The sequence below is a fragment of the Podarcis vaucheri genome (assembly GCF_965113315.1).
Source record: "Podarcis vaucheri genome assembly, chromosome: 16".
NCBI lineage: Eukaryota > Metazoa > Chordata > Lepidosauria > Squamata > Lacertidae > Podarcis > Podarcis vaucheri.
Genome location: NC_138754.1, coordinates 28,098,954 through 28,118,968, shown reverse-complemented (window position 1 = coordinate 28,118,968; position 20,015 = coordinate 28,098,954). Strand labels below are relative to the sequence as shown.

The 20,015-nt window shown below is 49.2% G+C and overlaps 1 protein-coding gene across 1 annotated transcript; it reads left to right on the top strand.

Annotated features, from left to right (window-relative positions):
• Window positions 1–174: 174 nt before the first annotated feature.
• On the top strand, window positions 175–17,463 carry LOC309521682 (uncharacterized protein; the record flags this gene model as incomplete). Its single annotated transcript, XM_082204395.1, has 12 exons — window positions 175–419; window positions 1,792–1,879; window positions 3,004–3,154; window positions 3,409–3,585; window positions 4,803–5,002; window positions 6,569–6,651; window positions 8,724–9,128; window positions 10,416–10,475; window positions 12,915–12,987; window positions 14,254–14,404; window positions 15,550–15,726; window positions 17,263–17,463. Exons 1-12 carry the CDS (start codon window positions 308–310, stop codon window positions 17,461–17,463), a joined length of 1,878 nt encoding a protein of 625 aa, XP_082060521.1. The 5' UTR covers window positions 175–307.
• Between the last annotated feature and the right edge of the window lie 2,552 nt (window positions 17,464–20,015).

Genomic DNA, 20,015 nt, shown 5'->3' with positions numbered 1-20,015 from the left:
CAAATCTTGTTTGGCTGCTATCCAGTCCCTCCTGTGAACTTTCCCTCCTTTCTTCTCTGGCAAAACAGGCTTGACGAAGCCTTTGGCGATCCTCACTGCTTGGGCGTGGGCGGGAGGGAAGTATGCCAAGGATCAAGGCCTCTTCCAATTGGCTTTGAGGAGGAGCAGCTGCTGACGAGTTGGTCTGGCCAAGGTACAAGAGCCCCAGCAGCCGAGCCCAGATCTCCCAGGAGCGGGAAAGCACTGTTTACTCTCTCCTCCTCTTGCCAGCCGATTCCCTACTCTGGTTGTCCCTGCTGCTGCCAGGATGGTGGTGGAGCTTTACCTCGACCTCCTCTCCCAACCCTGCCGGTCTGTCTTTATCTTTGCTAAGAAAAACAACATCCCCTTTGAGTTCAAGCATGTGGCTCTCATCCAAGGTGAGACTGGTAGATGGGGCAGGAAGAATTAGTCACAAGATCCAGGGTGCAGCTGTCTTGAGTTGCAGGGGCTGGGCGGGGGGCTTATTTGATGGGTGGGGGGCTGGCTTGAACTCCAACAAGGATGGATTGAAAGAGGGTCACTCTCAAATGGCAAACCAAGTTGGACTATGCCAACATAGCAAAGAAACTCAGAAACCAAGAGGACAAAAACTTCATAAAAGAATGGGGGGGGGATTATAAGTTATCTAGGAGACCACTTTAAGCAGATGGAAACAAGAGCAGGATTCTGACACACTTGTCGTGTAAAAAACATGGATAATATAGTTCAATATAAAAACCAGAGTACAGTACAGACTAATATGCAGTTGTAGATGCTTAAAATAAGACACTATGGATGGAATGGGGGGAAGTCGTGAGATTTGGAGAATCTCCATATACAGTATGACTTTATTGATTTGTGTTTATTTGTATTTTTTGTTTGTAAAATTAATAAAATTTCAGCGGGGGGGGGGGGGAGAAAGAGGGTCACTCAAGTTGCCTGTTGACTGCTTGATGCAGGTTGTCTGAATGGCTGTGCAGACCTTGGAAGGGTTCAGGGATCTCATTTGGAGCTTTGGGTTCCCTCGCAACTTGATACCATCGAAGAGGTCATTTCCTAACATTTAAAATAGGCTTTCGCTGTTTCCAATAGTTTTGCTTTCAAATCGTTGGGGCCTCTTGATAAAGGGCGGGTAAGAATTGGTTGTTTCCTAATAAAAGCAGCCGTGAATTTCATATCTGTGGCAAGCAGGAAAAAAACGGTGACTGTTGTAGAATGATTAACTGGAATGCAAGGAGGAGAAAGGAGCTTTGCAAAAAGACCCCTGGCTTGTGGCAGTGTCTGCCGGGGCACGGCTCATTTCCCCCTCCCTTTTGCCCAATCGGTGCAAAGCCTGAGCTGCCCAAACACAGAAGAATTCGCTCTTTGCTGACCTTTGGTATCGATGCAAGGCAGACTTGTGTATCGATGCCTGCTGTGCATTCCCATACCCCAGGTATGCTTGAGGCAGATATCCATCTGCTTCCATCCATTCCCGAGCAATTGGCTTGTTCTCTGCACTGTTCTGATTCTACTTACTTTGTGGGTGTGAAAAAGATTTATTACCTAAGAGCTGACTTAGGAGAATGGCTGACAAGCACACAGCCCCAGCCCAGCTGCCCCCCACCTCCCAACCAAAGCAATCCAGTAAAGAGGTAAGAGGGAGCATGAGTGGGGGGTCAGGTGGGGGTTACCAGCACCCCCCACCCAGGGTGGGTCAAGTCAGGGTCCCGCGTCATGGTTCTCATTAGTGAATAGCTGCCTCTTGATTCCTTTTGTCCATCTCTCCAGGGCAAAACAGGACAAAGGAGTTTGGCAAGGTGAATCTGCTGGGGAAAGTGCCCGCCTTGAAGGATGGCGACTTCACTTTGGCAGAGAGGTAAGAAGGATCCACAGCGCTGTTACTTTGTGTGTTTGTGTTGAGGAGTAGCCACACAGGCCCCCTGCAACTTCACTGTGCACCAGATCCTGCTGGAAACCCATAAATCTCTGCTTTCCTCCCTTTGGGGTTTTGTGTTTTCGTTTTCAAGGCCTTAACTAAGTTTATGTTGCAACCTTTCCTCATAGGGAATTGACTCCATCCCCTTGATAATTTTGGTTGCCTTTTTTTCTGGACTTTTTGTAACTCTACAATACCCTTTTTGAGGTTGGGTAACCAGAACTATTCACAATATGCCAGAAGCGGTCACACCACAGATTTGTATAACAGCGTTATAATACCGGCAGGTTTATTCTCAGTTCCTTTCCTAACAATCGCTAGTGTGGAATTTCCTTTCCTCACAGCTACTGCACACTGAGACAGTGTCTAAATCATCATTATTATTATTATTATTATTATTATTATTATTATTATTAACAAACACTTACATGCTGCCCATCTGATTGGGTTTCCCCAGCCACTCGGGTCCCAACAAAATATTAAAACACGATAAACCATTACGGCCATACCTCGGCCCCTGAACGCCTTGGGAGTCGAACGTTCCGGCTCCCGATCGATCAAAAACCGGAAGTGAGTGTTCTGGTTTTCAAACTTTTTTTGGAAGCCGAACATCCGGCGCGGCTTCCGCTATTGTTTCCAGCATACCTTCGCAATCAGAAACCAATACAAAGCCACACCTTGGTTTCCATTTCGGAAGTCAAATGGACTTCTGGAACGGATTCTTTTTGACTTCCTAGATGCAATTGTGCAATAAAAAACTTCCCTGAAGGGCTGCCTTCAGATGTCTTCTAAGACTAAGTCAAATAGTTGTTTATCTGTTTGACATCTCATGGGAGGGCGTTCCACAGGGCAGGCGCCACTACGGAGCACGTCTTCATCGAGCTCTTCCCTATGACCACAAGGCCTCATCCTTGGTCAGTCACTGCCAGTCCTATAAGCATCTACTATATGTGTAATTAGAAGAAGAAGAAGAAAAATCCCCCAACTTGTTTGCATCCGACTGCATCCATTGTTATTCACCGTTGTTGCCTTCTCCTCTTCTTCTCTCTCTTCTACCCAAACAGCATTGCCATCCTCTTGTACCTAGCAAGGAAATTCAAGACCCCTGACCACTGGTACCCCTCAGACCTGCAGAAGCGAGCCTGCGTGGACGAATATCTGTCTTGGCAACACATGACCACGCGAATGTATGGCACCAAAGTGTACCTGGCAAAGGTAAGGTACCTCTTGGCCCAGATGAAAATTTACGGAGGAGACATCCCTGCTGCAACAAGGCGACCAGAGCTGGGCTTAGTTTTGTGGCCTGTGAATCTGTTAGAGAGACCCTGCCCGCCCACGAGAGATGAAATGCTGACAGCTGCCATCGTTTTTCCTCCCTTCCTCTCACCTCTCACCCGGTGATGAGCGGTGAAGAGCCATACCTAGAACGTCTCCGGTGTCAATTCCCTCTTGCCTCCCTCTCTGCATAGGCTTTGCTGCCTCTCTTCCTGGGACACCCTGCCCCTCCCGAAAAGCTCGAAGAATTCCTCGAGAGTCTGAAAGAGACCCTGAAGCTGTTTGAGGAGAAGTTCCTCCAGGACAGGCCCTTCATCGCTGGCACGGAAATCTCCTTGGCAGACTTGGTGGCCATTGTAGAAATCATGCAGGTGAGTGCTGGGGGGCGATGAGGTCTGGGGGCCTCTGGAGGAAATGGCCTTTGGCTCCTGGCGAGGCTGAGGCACCTCATCACTTCCTGCTAGCCAGAGCCAGGTGGGATCACCACATCTCAAAAAGAAGAGGTCAGAGCTGCAAGCTGGGAAGCCAAGTGACCAGGTGGCTGAAGAATAGTAGTAGTAGTAGTAGTAGTAGTAGTAGTAGTAATAAATTTATTATTTATACCCTGCCCATCTGGCTGAATCTCCCCAGCCACTCTGGGCGGCTCCCAATCAAATGTTAAAAACAATACAACACTAAATATTAAAAACTTCCCTAAACAGGGCTGCCTTCACATGTCTTTTAAAGATAGGATAACTGCTTATTTCCTTCACATCTGCGCCACTGCTGAAGCATCTTTCTCCTTCTCTCTCTCTTTCTTTCTTTCTTTCTTTCTTTCTTTCTTTCTTTCTTTCTCTCTCTCCTCTCCACCCCCCCACCCCTCCGTCTGTCTGTCTGTCTGTCTCTCTCTCTCTCTCTCTCTCTCTCTCTCTCACACACACACACACACACGCACACACACACACAGAGCTTTTTAGTTTAGGAACAAGACGATTCCAGTCGGGACAGAAGTGTACAAAATTAAGTCTGTTGACACAGCCTTGCTGTGAACATTTTGCCAGAATACAATCAAGATATAAAACCACAAAATACATAATAAAAATAAAAACAACCCAATAGCCCCCCCCAAAAAAAAAACATTTGAAAAGGGCATAGGATGTCAATCAGGTCAAGCAAAGGCCTGGTTAAAAAGGAATGTTTTTGCCTGGTGCCTAAAGGTGTATAATGAAGGCGTCAGGTGAACTCCCCTGGGGAGAGCATTCCACAGACGGGGAGCCACTGCAGAGAAGGCCTGTTCTCGTGTTGCCACCCTCTGGACCTCTCGAGGAGGCGGCACACGAAGGAGGGCCTCAGAAGAGGATCTCAGGGTCCAGGTAGGGTCATATGGAAAGAGGCGCTCCTTGAGGAATCCAGAGCATTGAGTGGCTGACGAGACCGATGACATTTTATTTGCATGCGTACAAGCAAATCCTTGATCATTCTTCCACTTGATCATTCTCTCTGCCCCTCTGTCGCTCTTTAGACTCCCAGCATTGAATGCCCTCTTGAGCAGGTGATGGGGCTGCATCCGCGCCAAATCAGCACCCGCTCACTCTCCTTCTCTTTGCAGCCCGTAAGCGCCGGCTATGACGTCTTTGAAGGTAGACCCAAGCTGGCCGCCTGGCGCTCCAGAGTGGAAGAAGCCGTGGGGAAGGACCTCTTTGCCGAGGCCCACAAGGAGCTCTTCAAAGCCAAGGATGTGACGGAGGATCAACTCCCTCCTGAAATGAGGGAACAAATCAAGCAGCACTTGCTGAAGTATGTGAAGTGAACGCCATTGGGGGGCAGAGTCCCCTTAATAAAGCTCAAGAACCAACCAACACGTTTTGGTCTCTTCAAATATAATTGAAGCAGCAATGCTCCCCACCCCCGTGCCACTTCTCCTTATTGTTATCTCTGGGACTCAGGGCTGGTCACCAGGAGAAGAGTTCAGGCCATGAAGCAGAGGGCCCTGGGGGGGTACGGGAACCTTTCGGTCCAATCTCGGAAAGCCTTGTGACTGGGCTCCTTTTCTGGACGACTTCTGGGCAAAAGGAGCCACCCCTCTAGAAATTCTGCCCATTCTTCCATGTCCAGAAAGAGTTGTGGTCCTTCCTGAATCAAAACACTGCATCCATTCCAAAATCCTAACTGGGAGTGGCCAACTGAGGGGTGGGAGGATCCATCCTGTCCCTCTCTGTGTGTCTTTCCATCTGTGTAAGAAGACCTTTATGTAGGTGGACTAGGGAGAAGGTCAAAGAGGACTTCACTTGCTTTACTCTCATTTCCCCACACTGATGGGGCAAGGAGCCTTAGGACGGAGGAAGTCCTCTGTGTTCTGCTTCATCTTTTGTGTCTTTCTTTCACCCTTGGATCCTTTGTCGTAGACCTGTGCCCCCTCCCTGTACAAAGGGGGTGGGACAGAACTTGCCTTGGCCGCCCACCTAAGGAACAGCCTCAACTACCATGCAGTTAAAGCTGCTAGCCACTACCCAATGATCCTTATGCAAGGCTCAACCTTGCAAAGAGGGGCAGGATCCTGGTGCTGCTCATTCATCTCTTTCAAGAGCCTGATCCAATAAAGAGAGGGGGTTCATTTGGTGCCTCTAGCTGCGCAAGATCATAGTCTTGCCTGGGGGGGGGGCTTCTCCATAATGTTGAGAAGTATGTAAATACAACTGTTACTGGGAGGAAGAGATGGGTCTGTATCAGGAACAGGGTTTTTTAATTTGATCATCATCATCATCATTTTTCATTCGTATGCCGCCTTTCCACTGTTAAAAAAAAACAATGCTTACAGCATGACAAGATTTACATAACTACAAAAGTCATAAACAGTAAATAAACCACATCAAAAAAATACACAACCAAATGGGAAACAATTTCCACATAAATCAAAATCTAAAACTAAGAATACAGCATTAATATCACAGTTTAAAATGACATAGGTAAAAAATAACAGCAATTTAAACAAAAAGCAAAACAAAACAGAGCCCTCTCTGCCTAGCCGTGGCAGCAGTCCTTTATAGAGCCCATCAGGCCCTGCCCTGGGCCAGGTGGTGAGTGGCAGGATTGGGGCCCCCAGGTACTGAGCAGGGGAGTCCCAGGTTGGTAGCTGCAGCAGAAGTTCTTATAGGCCTGATCCTAAATGACTGGGAGTCAGGAGCAAGCAGTGTGGCAGCTATGTCTGGGAATGACACCAATGATTCAGGATGGGGAAAACTCAAGCGAGACAGCAAAGATATCACAGAAAATTCATCCAAGCAGCATCAGTGGGCAGCAAAATGGCTGATGAGGGTCCAGTGTCAAGTGATACATGTTGGGGCAGAAACATCCCCACTTCTTTCCTCTCCACAGTGATGTCGGCAAGTACCTGGGGAAAGAGGCCTTGGGCTCAGCAAAAATGTTGAGCCAAGTGTGCAGCAGCTCCAGGGAAAAAGGTGAATTCCAGACTAGTGATGGAAAATAAAGCTGTCAGTACTGCAATGTCTATTCAGTTCTGTGATGCAGCCATATTTGGAATCCCATGTACAGCCCTGGTCTCCCCACTTCCAAAAGGGTATTGCAGAGTTAGGAAAGGTTGCACAAAAGAACAGGCAAGATGATCCAGGGGGGTGGAGGAAGTCCCCTGTGAGGAAAGATCACAACGGTTGGGGCTTCTTTATTTAGAAGAAAATACAGTGGTACCTCGGGGGGACGCGGGTGGCACTGTGGGTAAAAGCCTCAGCGCCTAGGGCTTGCCGATCGAAAGGTCGGCGGTTCGAATCCCCGCGGCGGGGTGCGCTCCCGCTGCTCGGTCCCAGCGCCTGCCAACCTAGCAGTTCGAAAGCACCCCCGGTAGATAAATAGGTACCGCTTACCAGCGGGAAGGTAAACGGCGTTCCGTGTGCTGCGCTGGCTCGCCAGATGCAGCTTTGTCACGCTGGCCACGTGACCCGGAAGTGTCTCCGGACAGCGCTGGCCCCCGGCCTCTTGAGTGAGATGGGCGCACAAACCCCAGAGTCTGTCAAGACTGTTCCGTTCGGGCAGGGGTACCTTTACCTTTACAGTGGTACCTCGGGTTAAGTACTTAATTCGTTCTGGAGGTCCATTCTTAACCTGAAACTGTTCTTAACCTGAAGCACCACTTTAGCTAATGGGGCCTCCTGCTGCTGCTGCACCGCCGGAGCACGATTTCTTTTCTCATCCTGAAGCAAAGTTCTTAACCTGAAGCACTATTTCTGGGTTAGCAGAGTCTGTAACCTGAAGCGTATGTAACCTGAAGCGTATGTAACCCTAGGTACCACTGTATGTGTGGCAGTGAATGGGAAATGTGATGGCGGCTTAGGAAATTGTACGTGAGATGGAGAAAATCTTGTTCCCTCATCCAGTGAAACCTATTGGCGGTAGTTCGAGGGCAAAGAATGGTCTGGTGTTTTATAGGTTTCATTCCCACATGAGCTGGCCAAGGCCACTAGCTTAGACAACCTTAAAAAGGCAATTAGACAAATTAATAGCTGAGGTGGAGGAGAAGTCACTGTTATTAATCATGATGGTCAAGTTGAGCTTTGGGGGTTTGCTGAAAGCATCTGGTCAACCACGGTGGGAAGCCAGATCCTGTAGGTATTGTTATAATGGGGACACTCCTTGCTCCCCGCAGATCCAAAAGGACCTTCTTTCCGAGACATGTTGCCACCATGTGACACTTGTAAGCCCTGGACAGCCCACTTAGAAAACAGCCAGACAGTCATTCAAGAACAAATTAAGAGCAGAATGAGAGTCATTCAAGAACAAATTAAGAGCAGATGCTGTCCCTTGCGGTCAACTCCTTCGGTACAAACCTGCCCTTCTGATAAGCCTTTCTCTCCCAGAAGTTTCATCTTTGCTGGATGTCGGTACAGTTAGCTCTACTGTGTCCTTGCAGGTTGTGGCTTGTTTCTTGGGTCGGCAGCAATCGGGGGGTGGAATAACAACAACAATTTATTACTTACATGCCACCCATCTTAGTGAGTTGCCCCAGCCACTCTGGGCAGCTTCCAACAAATTATAAAACTGCAGTAGAACATAAAACAGGGCTGCCTTCAGATGTCTTCAAAAAGTCAGATAGTTCTTTACTTCCTTGACATCTGATGGGAGGGCGTTCCACAGGGCGGGCGCCACTACCGAGAAGGCCCTCTGCCTGGTTCCCTGTAGCTTCACTTCCCACAGTGAGGGAACCGCCAGAAGGCCTTCGGAGCTGGAGCTCAGGGTCTGGGCTGAATGTTCAGGTGCATTTGGTGCAATAAGAGTCTCTCTCCACTTGGCCAAGCCACCTACCGCACTTTCTGCCTGCCTGTCAGACACCTGCAAATGGTGGGCATAGAAATTTCCGCAGGAATGTGTGCAGTATCTGTTGGTGCACTAGAGATGTACGAAGCACCTGGGAAACCAGCCAGCGTTTCGCTGCCACTTTGCAAAGTTAATATTTCAGTGAGCAGGCTCTCGGGTCAAAGAGTCTCTCCTGGGCTTTTAACCGATCCAACCACGCCTTGAGGGTCTGCGCCCTCCTCGCCGACTGCCACCGCAGGCTCTGCCAGTCGCACGTGCTTCGCTTCTTGTACTTTTCCAGAAAAAAAGAAAGCAAAAGTCCCTGCCTGCTGGAGTCAATACCCCGCCCCTCAGGGAGAACATCTGGCTGGCTGGCAGGCTCCCGCGTTCTGCTACTCCCTCGCTCTCTGCCCTGCTGCAGTTCCTGTTCTTCCTGGGAGGGTGTTCTGCCAAAGGCAGGCTACACAGAGGAAAATCTCTGCTCTCCGCTGCTCTGCCTCTCCATGCCCAGGGACCACCATGGTGCTGGAGCTGTACCTAGACCTCCTCTCCCAGCCCTGCCGAGCCGTCTACCTCTTTGCCAAGAAGAACAACATCCCCTTTGAATTCAGAGCTGTGGAGCTGTTCAAAGGTGAGCTAAACGCACCTGCCTTCCGGCGCCTCTGTGCTGGCGGCGAAGGAGGGGTGGGGGCGCTGAGGTCAGGGTGGGTCAATTTATCTCCCGAAGAAAGAGAAAGTGCAGAGATGTTGCGTGGGGGAGAGGGAAGACTCCTGTCTCTTAATGACTTTGAGAAACCACGATGTCCAGGGGGCTCCAAGGTGGGCTTCTTCCTCATTTCACTGCCTGCTTTCAAAAGACCTGGTTTTAAATGTACCTCTTCCCACCCACCCTTTCTCCCTAGCAGAAGGCATTCACTGATTTTAAGCATGGCAAGAATTCCCTCTTTCTCACCATGCTTTAGACTCAGTGAATGGAAAGACGATAAAGTCCCTACCAGAGACGAATGGCCGATTAAGTTTGATGGATTATGCCGAAATGGCAAAAATGACGGAAGAATCGGAAATCAGGAAGACCAAAATTTTAATAAGGAATGGGGAAAATTTATAATATATCTTTAAAAAACCATTGTAAACAGCTAAAATCGTTAGTAGGGTTGGAATAACATTTGTAGTTTAATGGTGAATTTTGGATATAATGGAGATGTAAAAGATTTGGATTACTGTAAAAGATGCAGGAGGAAATGACTAATAGGAACCACAAAGGGGAGGAGGAAGAATTCCAGGAGATTCTTTGGAATCTTGTTTTTATGTTGGATATGTGATTGTAAAACTTTAATCTAAAAAAACAAATAAATTTATTTTTTTTAAAAAAGTATTGCCTCTTTCTCCTCCAAATGTTCATGTGCCAAGTTCTGACATATGTTAGTGACTCTGAGACCAGGAAGAAGAAGAGTTGTAAGAATCTGGGATTAATTTTCCCAGGAAAAAATAACTCTGGGGGACTTGCCCAGAAATTGGCCTCAACCGTCTTCTGTGCAATGGGCCTGGTTAGAAGGATCACTTGGTAGGGGTCGGTCCTGCTGGGACAGCCCACTCTGGTGTAAGGAACTGGGGGGGGGGGCAAGTCTCTCCCTTTACTTGCTACTCCATTCTTGGGACTGGCCTTCTCTGGTGGGCTCTGTGGAATCCCGGTCCATTTCAGCAGCTTCTGTTGTGATCTGGGAGTCATCACGGCCAGCTGAATATTGCAGGTGGCTCTCTGCTTTGACGTGACTGAAGAAAAACACTGACAGAGAAGCTGCCTGAGCTTGGGGAGGTGGGTCTTTGACTGGGCAAAAGGGCAGTTCTCCCATCTGAGATGGATGCCTGCCTTTTTGCTCCCCTCGCTTTGCTGATACTTTTGCGTCTCTCCTGCCAGATTCCATCCTGGGGACGAAAGTGCAGGGCGCAAGCAACCCAGAGGGAGCCACGCCATCAGGTAAGAGCTGAGAGGCTGGGTGATGCTTTTGTATAATACAGAAAAATCAGGGTAGTCCACAGGCCAGCTGCCCAGGTTGGCGTGGTTCAGAGGGTTGGAAGCAGCAAGAGCCTGGGAGTTCAGCCACACCCACCCACACAATTCTGGTTCTGGGGCTCCCCACTGTTTGCATGGAGATGCCCCCAGTTCTGTGGGTCCAATGGTCGGAAGGCCAAACTTGAACCTGGGCTCAATGCCCCGTTCAGAAGTGGCTTCGCTGGGGGCCTTCAAGTTCTTGCAGCCTCTTTCAAAAGATGTTTGTAAACCAGCAGGAGGTATTTACCACCAGCTGACAGATCGGGTGGCCGCCCTAAGTATTCTCGCCTCCCCCTTCGTTATTTTCGTTTCTGGAATATGGCGCTTGTTTGTTCCTGCTGTGTGTGAACATGTTTGCCTGCTAGGTTCTGGCTCAGGTTGAAACTTCTCCCCGGAACAGGTTTCCAGAGGAGTTCTTGGGCAGTTGATTTGTACAGGTGGTCACATTGAGAAGATGGCTGCTATCCAGGGCTTCCTTCAACACCTGATGAGTCAAATTCCAAGCTGCTTTGCTCCAGGAAGTGTTGTGGAGGGAGCTGTTGGTTCTCCTGCCTGTTCTGGCTCTCCCACAGAGTCCCCCAGGCTCATGGTCTGTCCCAAGTGTGACAAAATAGCACAGTGGCTGTCATCAGACTGTTCAGGGCCATCAGGAAATGGGCCAAACCAATGAATGTGTGTCAAGGTGGTTGCAAGGCAGGCTTGGGAGCATTGTAAATACAGGGCCGATGAACAATGCTGGCAAGTTTTTCAAAAGAGGACTGCTTGTTATTTTAACCTTAGAAGCAGCGATAGAAGCAATGATTGTCCCAGGACAATGCCTGCTCTGTGTCGTCAATCCTGGCCCTGAACTGTTTCAGGCAAACGTGCAAGGATGGATTGACGCCACACTTGCAAAGCCCATGTTTGGGGGGCATGAATATGGCTGCCAGCTGAAGGTGGCATGTGGGCAGATCTTGGCTGCACTGACACACTTGTTGCCTCACCTGGGTGGCACCTCTCCTCACCCAGCAGCTCCTGAGCTGTACCTCCCCCTTCCCAAAAACATCCATTGCAAAAGGAGGCTCCAAGCACGCATTTCTTGCTCCAGGGGTCAGTTTGTGCCAGCAGCATTCAGCCAGAACTCACAGGGTGCCTTGTTGCTGAAAGGCAGGACAGAGATGCCAAAAATATGGTTTAAGGGAAGTCCCCCGGTTTTAGTAAACGGACTCCCCTGGTGTTGTAGAGTGAAGTTCTCTTTGCGATGTAAATATTGCCGTAAGGATTTCAAGGGCAGTTGATGTGTGCTGTTGCCACTAGGCTCCTGCTGAAATACAGTGGCCCTTTCCAAGCAAACTCACGGAGCCAGAGGTCCGTTCCCTTGGGAAGAGATCTTTGGTGTCAGATCAGGACTGGATGCCCTTTGACCTGCCCCATTCTGCATGCAAGGCTAGAGATAAACACACCTTGTACTTTGAGCTCAGGGCTCTTTCCAAACCCCACTTTGGAACATAGTTTGAACTTCTCTCATGCAGCTTTGAAAGCCAGGCCAGAGGAGTGGGGGGGGGGGGAGGTGACAATAACAAGTATTTTCAGTTTCCCCCCAGTATTTTCAGACAAGGTGTGGTTATTATTGGGGGGCAAGATTAGCCAGGAGTGGAGAGCTTCCTCGGGTCTGTCTGTGGCTATAAACCAAGACAACCAAAGTGGAGCAAACATCCCACTTTCTCTCCCCCTCCCCAGTCTCCAAACACTGGGGGCTCCCAGCTGCCTGCTCTGAGTAGAAAAAAATATGGCACTGGACTCACAGCTGATTTATTGGGATATTCTGCGTTATGTACTGAGTTGAATAGGATCCAAAAAGCAGCAGTCTGATTGGTCCTAGAACAATAGGGTCCAGAATGCAGCAGTCTGATTGGTCCTAGAACAATGCAGCAGTCTGATTGGTCCGCAGGAGCCACCCAATCCAGCTCCAGGTGGAAGTGAATCCGCAACCTGATTGGCCTACAGGAGAATCCCAGAATTAGCCAACCACGTGCGACCCATTGTGTAAATAATGTATATAAAGCAGATATTTTGGGGGAACTTTCATTCCTCACTACTATGAGCTGAATAAAGAGCATGAAATTCACACTCGACTCTGAGTATATTTCAATCTGCATGGGTCAAAATGTAAATTGGCCACTGATTTGCTCTGCAGAACCCGGAGTTGTTGTTTGTGTTTGGTACACAGACATACACTCACCAATTCTCCAGCTGTCACTCAGAACAGATTGTCCAGGCAAGCTCCAATTCTGGAGTCCTGGATGTGCTGGGCATCTCCTGCCAACTGTCCTGCCAGGTCTAACTGTGTGCTGTGTCGCTTCCCTCCAACCCACCTGGTTTTAGGGCCGCTGCCCAAGGCGACTGCGGTGAAGAAAGTTCCCGTCTTGAGGGATGAGGCCTTCGTTTTGTCTGAAGGGTAAGAAGGCAGGCAGACAGGAATGGATTCCTTCCCCTCCAAATTTCTATCTTAAAAATATATATTTGATTTTACATACTTGAGTTTTCAATCATACCACAACACATTCAAAGTTACAAGATTCCTACAAACCTCTGGACTTCCCACCTTCTCGTCTGTGAGTTCTGTTGTTAAAACCTTCTGCTGCATCTTTATTTTAAAAATCCAAATTTTTGTAACTCCATTGTGTCAATAGTTCTCGTTACATTACAAGTTCTAGTTACAGGTAGGTAGCCGTGTTGGTCTGCCGTAGTCAAAACAAAATAAAAAATTTCCTTCCAGTAGCACCTTAGAGACCAACTAAAGTTTGTCATTGGTATGAGCTTTCGTGTGCTTAGTTGGTCTCTAAGGTGCTACTGGAAGGAATTTTTTAATTTTGTTTTTACATTACAAGTGTTATTGCAATCCTGCTAACGTTTTCAACTGCTTACAGTGGCCTTCAAGGTAAATTGTATTCCCCCCCCCGCATTCTTTATGAAGGTTTTGGTCTTCCTGGTTCCTGAGTCTTCCGGTCAGTTTTGCCATTTTGGCATAGTCCATCAACTTGATTTGCCATTCTTCTCTGGTAGGGACTTTATCTTCTTTCCATCTCAGGGCTAGCAACATCCATGCAGCTGTCGTCGCATACATAAAGAGTCTTTCCTGCTCACTTGGAATTTCAGCACCTACAATTCCTAATAAGAAAGCCTCTGTTTTTTTTTTTTTTTGTAAAAGTTATTTTAAGCATTTTTTCCAATTCATCATATATCATTTCCCAGAAGGCTTTTATTACCTTCCTCCCAATTTCTATCTAATCTGTATGTCGTGAGGGAACAAGACGGTTGGGTGCTGTTGAGCACAGCTCAGAGGTTCAAAGGAGTCGGGGGTTTGGGGCCAGGAGACTGAAAAACGTTGGTATTGGGAAACTCCTTTGAGTTCTGTCTGAGCTGACACCAGATGGAAAGCGATCCAGTCCTGAGCTCAATGTAAATTGTAGTGGGGGGGTGTATCACAGTGGGGGAGCAGTACCCAGGAAGGACTTTCTCTGCGGCTTCATGGCACGTGACTCAATAAGGTGTTTGGCGAGGGGTTGGGTGCTGCCATGGGGCAGAGACGGGTCTTTGTGTATCTGGGGCTCTGGCACAGCTTTGGTCTGCCCTCAGCCTGCCAGCCCTGAGATGGGCTTCCCTGCTCCATTTGCTCCCACTGTGCCCCTGACGCCTGTCACCCTCTCTTCTCTGGGCACAGCACAGCCATCCTCCTGTACCTGAGCCGCAAGTACAACACCCCGGACCACTGGTACCCGTCGGACGTCCAGAAGCGAGCCAAGGTAGATGAATACCTGTCCTGGCACCAGGCCAATATCCGGGCCAATGCTCCCAAGGCCATGTGGATCAAGGTAAGGGAACAGAGAGATGGATGGGCTTTGGCTGGGCTGCCCAGTTTTGGGGGGTTACCTGCTTGGCTCAGGGTCACAGATGAGGTTCTGGAAGGCCTATCTCAGAACCTCTGCCCAAATTTCTCTGGCTTAATGCCCTTAACAGTAATAGCCTGCGGCTGCCTTCTCTCCAGGCAGCGAGGAATGGAAATTGCCCATTCATGCTACTGCCTCCTGTCCAACTCACAGTATTGCCATACTTTAAAATATCCAGTGACTTCCCTTCTTCTCTTTCCATGGTTCATTTTGCGTATCTTTCATCCCTGCATATTCTACAATAACTATCCTGATCGGTTTTCCACTATCACATCCATCAAAAATTATTTACTCTTTTGAATTTTTCTTAGCGCTGCCAGCATTTTCAGCTGTACACAGTTATTTTCCATATGCTCAATAAATGTTTTCCAATCTTCTCTAAACCTATGTTCTTCTTGCTCTCTTATTCTATATGTTACATCTTCAAGTTGTGCAAATTCTGTCAACTAAAGTTGTGAATCTTCTTTGGTTGGGACCTCACTCACTTTCCATTTTGGGGCTAACAAAACACGGGCTGCAGTTGTTGCACACATTAATAAACTTTTCTGATACCTGGGAATTTCAATCTGAGTTTTCCCCAGCAGAAAGAACTCTGGGTTTTGGGGAAAAATATTTTTTTCCCCAGTTCATTATAAATCATTTTCCAAAGCTCCTTAACCTTTTTACATGTCCACCACATGTGAAAGAATGTTCCCTCCACCTCTTTACACTTATCTGATTCTGTCTTGTAGATCTTAGCAAACCTATTCGGAGTTAAACACCACCTATGAATCATTTTCAAATAGTTCTCTTTCAAAGAACATGCTGTAAATTTCAAGTCGCTTTTCCAAAGTTACTCCCAAAGGTTGAAATCTATGTTGTGTCCTGTATCTATTGCCCAGTGCATCATTGAGATTGTAAAACCACTGAGTTCAAACCATCCAAGGTCATTGTTGTCCCCCTATGACCAGTCTCCCCTGACTCTAGCCGGACTTCTCAGGCTTTCCCTGGGAAAGTGTAGCCCTGTGAAGGGTAAACTACAGTTCACAGGCTTTAATGGTGTGGTGTGGATGTGATCTCTCTCTCTGCAGGTGCTAATCCCGCTCTTCACAGGCCAACCGCTTCCCCCAGAGAAGCTGCAGGAGGTGATGGAGGGGCTGGGCGCCTGCTTGACTCAGCTGGAGGAGCTTTTCCTGCAGGACAAGCCCTTCCTGGTGGGCAGTGAGGTCTCGCTGGCAGACCTAGTGGCCATTGTGGAGCTCATGCAGGTGAGGATTGAACCCAGGGATCACCAGGTTCCTTTCTGAACTGGCTCCTGGCCAGTCTGGGGAGACCAGGGGAGCAGCCTGCCTTGCCTCAAAACCTGACTGAGGGCACATTGTGGGATGAGCAAATGGCCCAAGGGTGATCAGCGGCTGTTTTGAGTGGCCTAAGTGGGTGATCCAGCTGCCAAGCCAGACCACAAGGAGCCCCAACAGAGAACAGGGTGCAGGGCAATCTTCCCGACTGTCAAGGCTTCAGGGAATCCTATCCCTCTCACGGCGGGATGCAAAGAAGCATCAAAACAAGAACAGTTCTTACCATGTAGTTTATTCAATAGTCACAGAGAGAGAGACGAAGGAATGCTGTCTCTCTTAGATAATGCTGTTGCTCCAAGTCAAGTCCCACCCCCTCAGTCCCTCCTATTCTACATCACCCCTGCACCAGCTGGTCTGTACTTTCTGCCTCTGAGTTTTCTGTTCTATTACTCTCAATGCCCGCCGGGTTCTGGGAGAAGGGGGGTCGGGAATGCTTTCAAGAGACACTGAGTCTGTTAGCTGTCTCTCCCCTGGTGCTTCTACTTCCTGCTGCTCTCCCAATATTTCCCAACTCCTTCCCTCTTCAGCCTCTGAACTATGTGTGACGTTAACATATGAGAGTGTGCTGGAGGTGAAATAGTTAAACAGGTTGCCCAGTCAGGACCCAGGGGGGTGGAGTCAGTGGGGATATAAAACCAGCTCTGGAGGGGGTGGCAAAGGAGAGTTCATTGAGGAGTTTGTTGGGAGTTGGGTGGTTGGTTGGAGTGGGAGTGAATTGGGCTAGAGTTGTGGGTAGGTTGAGTTAGTGTAAAGAAATAGGCTGAGTTAGGGGCTAGGCAGACAAGTAAATATCCGAGAGGTGGTTTAGTAGGTGGGGAGTCCCACTGACTCCACCCTTCTGGGTCCTGAGTGGGCAACCTGTTTAACTATTTCACCTCCAGCACTCTCTCATGTGTTAACGTCACACTATGGCCTTCTGCAATGTGGACGCGGGTGGCACTGTGGGTTAAACCACAGAGCCTAGGACTTGCCAATCAGAAGGTCGGTGGTTCGAATCCCCGCGACAGGGTGAGCTCCTGTAGCTGGGTCCCTGCTCCTGCCAACCTAGCAGCTTGAAAGCACTTCAAAGTGCAAGTAGATAAATAGGTACCACTCCAGCAGGAAGGTAAACGGCGTTTCCGTGCGCTGCTCTGGTTCGCCAGAAGCGGCTTAGACGTGCTGGCCACATGACCCGGAAGCTGTATGCCGGCTCCCTCGGCCAACAAAGCGAGATGAGCGCCGCAACCCCAGACTCGGCCATGACTGGACCTAATGGTCAGGGGTCCCTTTACCCTTTACCTATGACCTTCTGCAAATCACTGTTCTAAATCTATACTGTCCTCCTGCTCTCGGGAAGGGGCAGGAAGAGAGCGGAAGTGTTTCCCACCATTCCTCTTCAGTCCAGCCCCTGACACCCACAGACCCCAATGACTTACTCCCTACCCCCACCCCGTCCACTTTCCGCAGCCGGTTGGTGTTGGGTGCGACATATTTGAGGGGAGGCCCAGGCTGGCCAAGTGGCGCGACCGAGTGGAGGAAGCTGTCGGGAAGGAACTCTTCCTGCAAGCGCACCAGCTGATCCTGAACATCAAACAGCTGAGCACCATCCAGATCGATCCCCGGCTGAAGGAGCAGCTGGGGCCAGTGCTACTGAAGATTCTCAAGTGAATAAAAGCCACCCAGCTGGCCGCCGTCTCTGCCTCTCCTTTCTAAGTTGAGGGATGCTGCCACAGGCCCTGGTGTGCCCCCTGATCTCCTGCCCGCGGACGGCAGCTGCCCTCTCCTAAGCATTCGCTCCCGGTGTGAGTCTGCATGACCCACAGAACTACGGGGCAGGTCCTATGTTGACTGTTTGCTTTGCTTGGTGCCCAGCACCCAACACAGACTGAGCACGCAAACCTGCCCAAGGCGAGGCAGTCAACCGAGCTCTCTGGGGGAGCAATGACAGGTATCTCCCAATGCACCAACTTGCATCAACGCCTTTTCTCCGACGATAGAAGAGCTCTGGGAATGCTGTTGCAAGTGGAGTCAGAGCACAGGATCCCCAACCTGTGAAACGGCCTGGGCTAGCCAGCTTGGGACTGCCTGCTCTGACTGGCAGTGGCCCTCCCAGGCAGGGTGGGCTCTTCCCCAGTCCAGAGCTGGGCCCCACAGACCCATGGTCCCTCTCCATCGGCATCGGCAGCAAAAGGAAATAAATGTGGTAGGGGAGGAGAGGGGGAAAAGACAGTTCGAAAGGCCGTAGGGCAGGGTAGGAGGGCCAGGAGGGGAGGTTGGCAACTGGGGCTGAAGACCCTAGTATTAAGCGTCTGGGGCCAGATCTGTCAACACACACCTCGCCAGTCAGACTCTGCCCCCTTCCCTGAGGAAAGGGAGGCCTTCGAGGGTCCGTTTTCTAGCCTGTAGCTGAGCACCCCTCATTCCCTCCAGGCTCATGGCATATGGGGTAAAGCCATCATGGCAGGGAATGTGCAGCAGGGTCCCTTTTTCAGAAGGGAGGGGAGCAGACTCCGAGGATGCTGACTCTGGAGGCCCCAATTCAGGGGTCCTTGGGGACTGGGGCAGTATCCAGCACCTCTGCTTCTGGTTCAAGTGATCTTGCCAGGCCCTGGTTGGAGTTGGGTGCCCAAGCTGCTGTTCAAGGTGGAGAGGGGGTCACAGAGGGGCGGGCTATTGATGGCTACTAGGCCCATAGCTGTCAACCTTCCCTTTTTTTGCAGGAAATTCCCTTATTCCAGCGCCATTTCCTGCTGCTTCCCGCTGCTATCCTGGATTGTTAGATATCCCGTAGACTGTCCCCGGGACAGGTGAGGCTGCTGGTCCCTTATTTTCAAGGCTGCTGATCCCTTATTTTCAAATCTGACAGTTGACAGCTATGACTAGGCTTGATGGCTATGCTTAGCATCCATGCTTGGAGGCAGCAAGTGTTATGTACTGAAGTTCTCACCCTGGGCCAGCAGGAGGATACTGTAGATAGTTATGCAAATGAAGGATTGGAAGTGATGTTCAGTGATTGGATAGTTTTTATGCAAATGAAGGATCGAAAGTGACATTCAGTGATCGGATAGTTTTAGAAAGTTGCTACAGTAATGATGTACTGGAGCTCTATATAAGCAGGCTGACTGAGCCCTTCAGTTCAGTTCAGTTCTGGCCTCTGAATAAACAAGAGCTGTTTGAAGAATCACTGTGTCGTCTGATATGTTCACCCACAACTTAACAGCAAGGTTGCAGGTTCAATCCCTGTATGGGAACAAATCCTGCTTGGGGGTTTCACATTGAGGTCACATTGAGGACAGGATCGTAGCTGTCAACTTTCAAATTTGAAAATAAGGGATCAGCAGCCTCAAAAATAAGGGATCAGCAGCCTCACCTGTCTCGGGGACAGTCTACGGGATATCTAACAATCCGGGATAGCAGCGGGAAACGGCACTGGAATAAGGAAATTTCCCGCAAAAAAAAGGGAAGGTTGACAGCTATGGACAGGATGCTGAACTCTGATTGGTCATGAAGGCTCTTCTTCTGGTCTTGTGACCGGGGCATGGCAGCACTTTCGCCCCCATTCTGGCCAGCTACCTATGGCAGTCAGAGCAAATGGGCTTTGGAGACACCAGCCCACACTGGCTCACTTTGGAGACACAGAAGTCAACCGGTCTTCTATGGCAAGTCTTCCCGCATGAGAGCGTCATCAGCCAGCCACACACTGCAGAGGTTGCAATCTCTTGGACATTGTGTGAAGGAGCCGATGGGTTCTGTGAGGGAGGCGGTGCTGTGTTCGTGACAAAAATAGCCGCCAACCGCTTTTCTCACCTCGCGGTGTTGGCGGCGGCCATCTTGAACCCAGAGAAACAGTGAAAGAGAAGCGGGTGAAGGGGTGTCTTTGCAGTTGCAGAGGTCTAAAAGTGAGGCAAGCGTGTTGAGTTTTACACGAGGGAAAGATGTCACCCACTCCTGGTAGATTATGCAAATAAAACAGGGTTTTTTTAATCAAGAAGGAATGGAAGGAGCGGACAAGCAGAAATGGCCCCTGGGAGCTCACAGGCCACATTTCCGAGGCTATTTCTCATTTTCTGTATGATTCTGACAGAGGAGAGTCCTGCTTTTGGAAATAATAATAATAATAATAATAATAATAATAATAATAATAATATGATTTTATTTTTTATATGCCACCAGTCTCTGGGCAGCTTGTAACAAATTAAACATAGTAAAACAGCAAACAT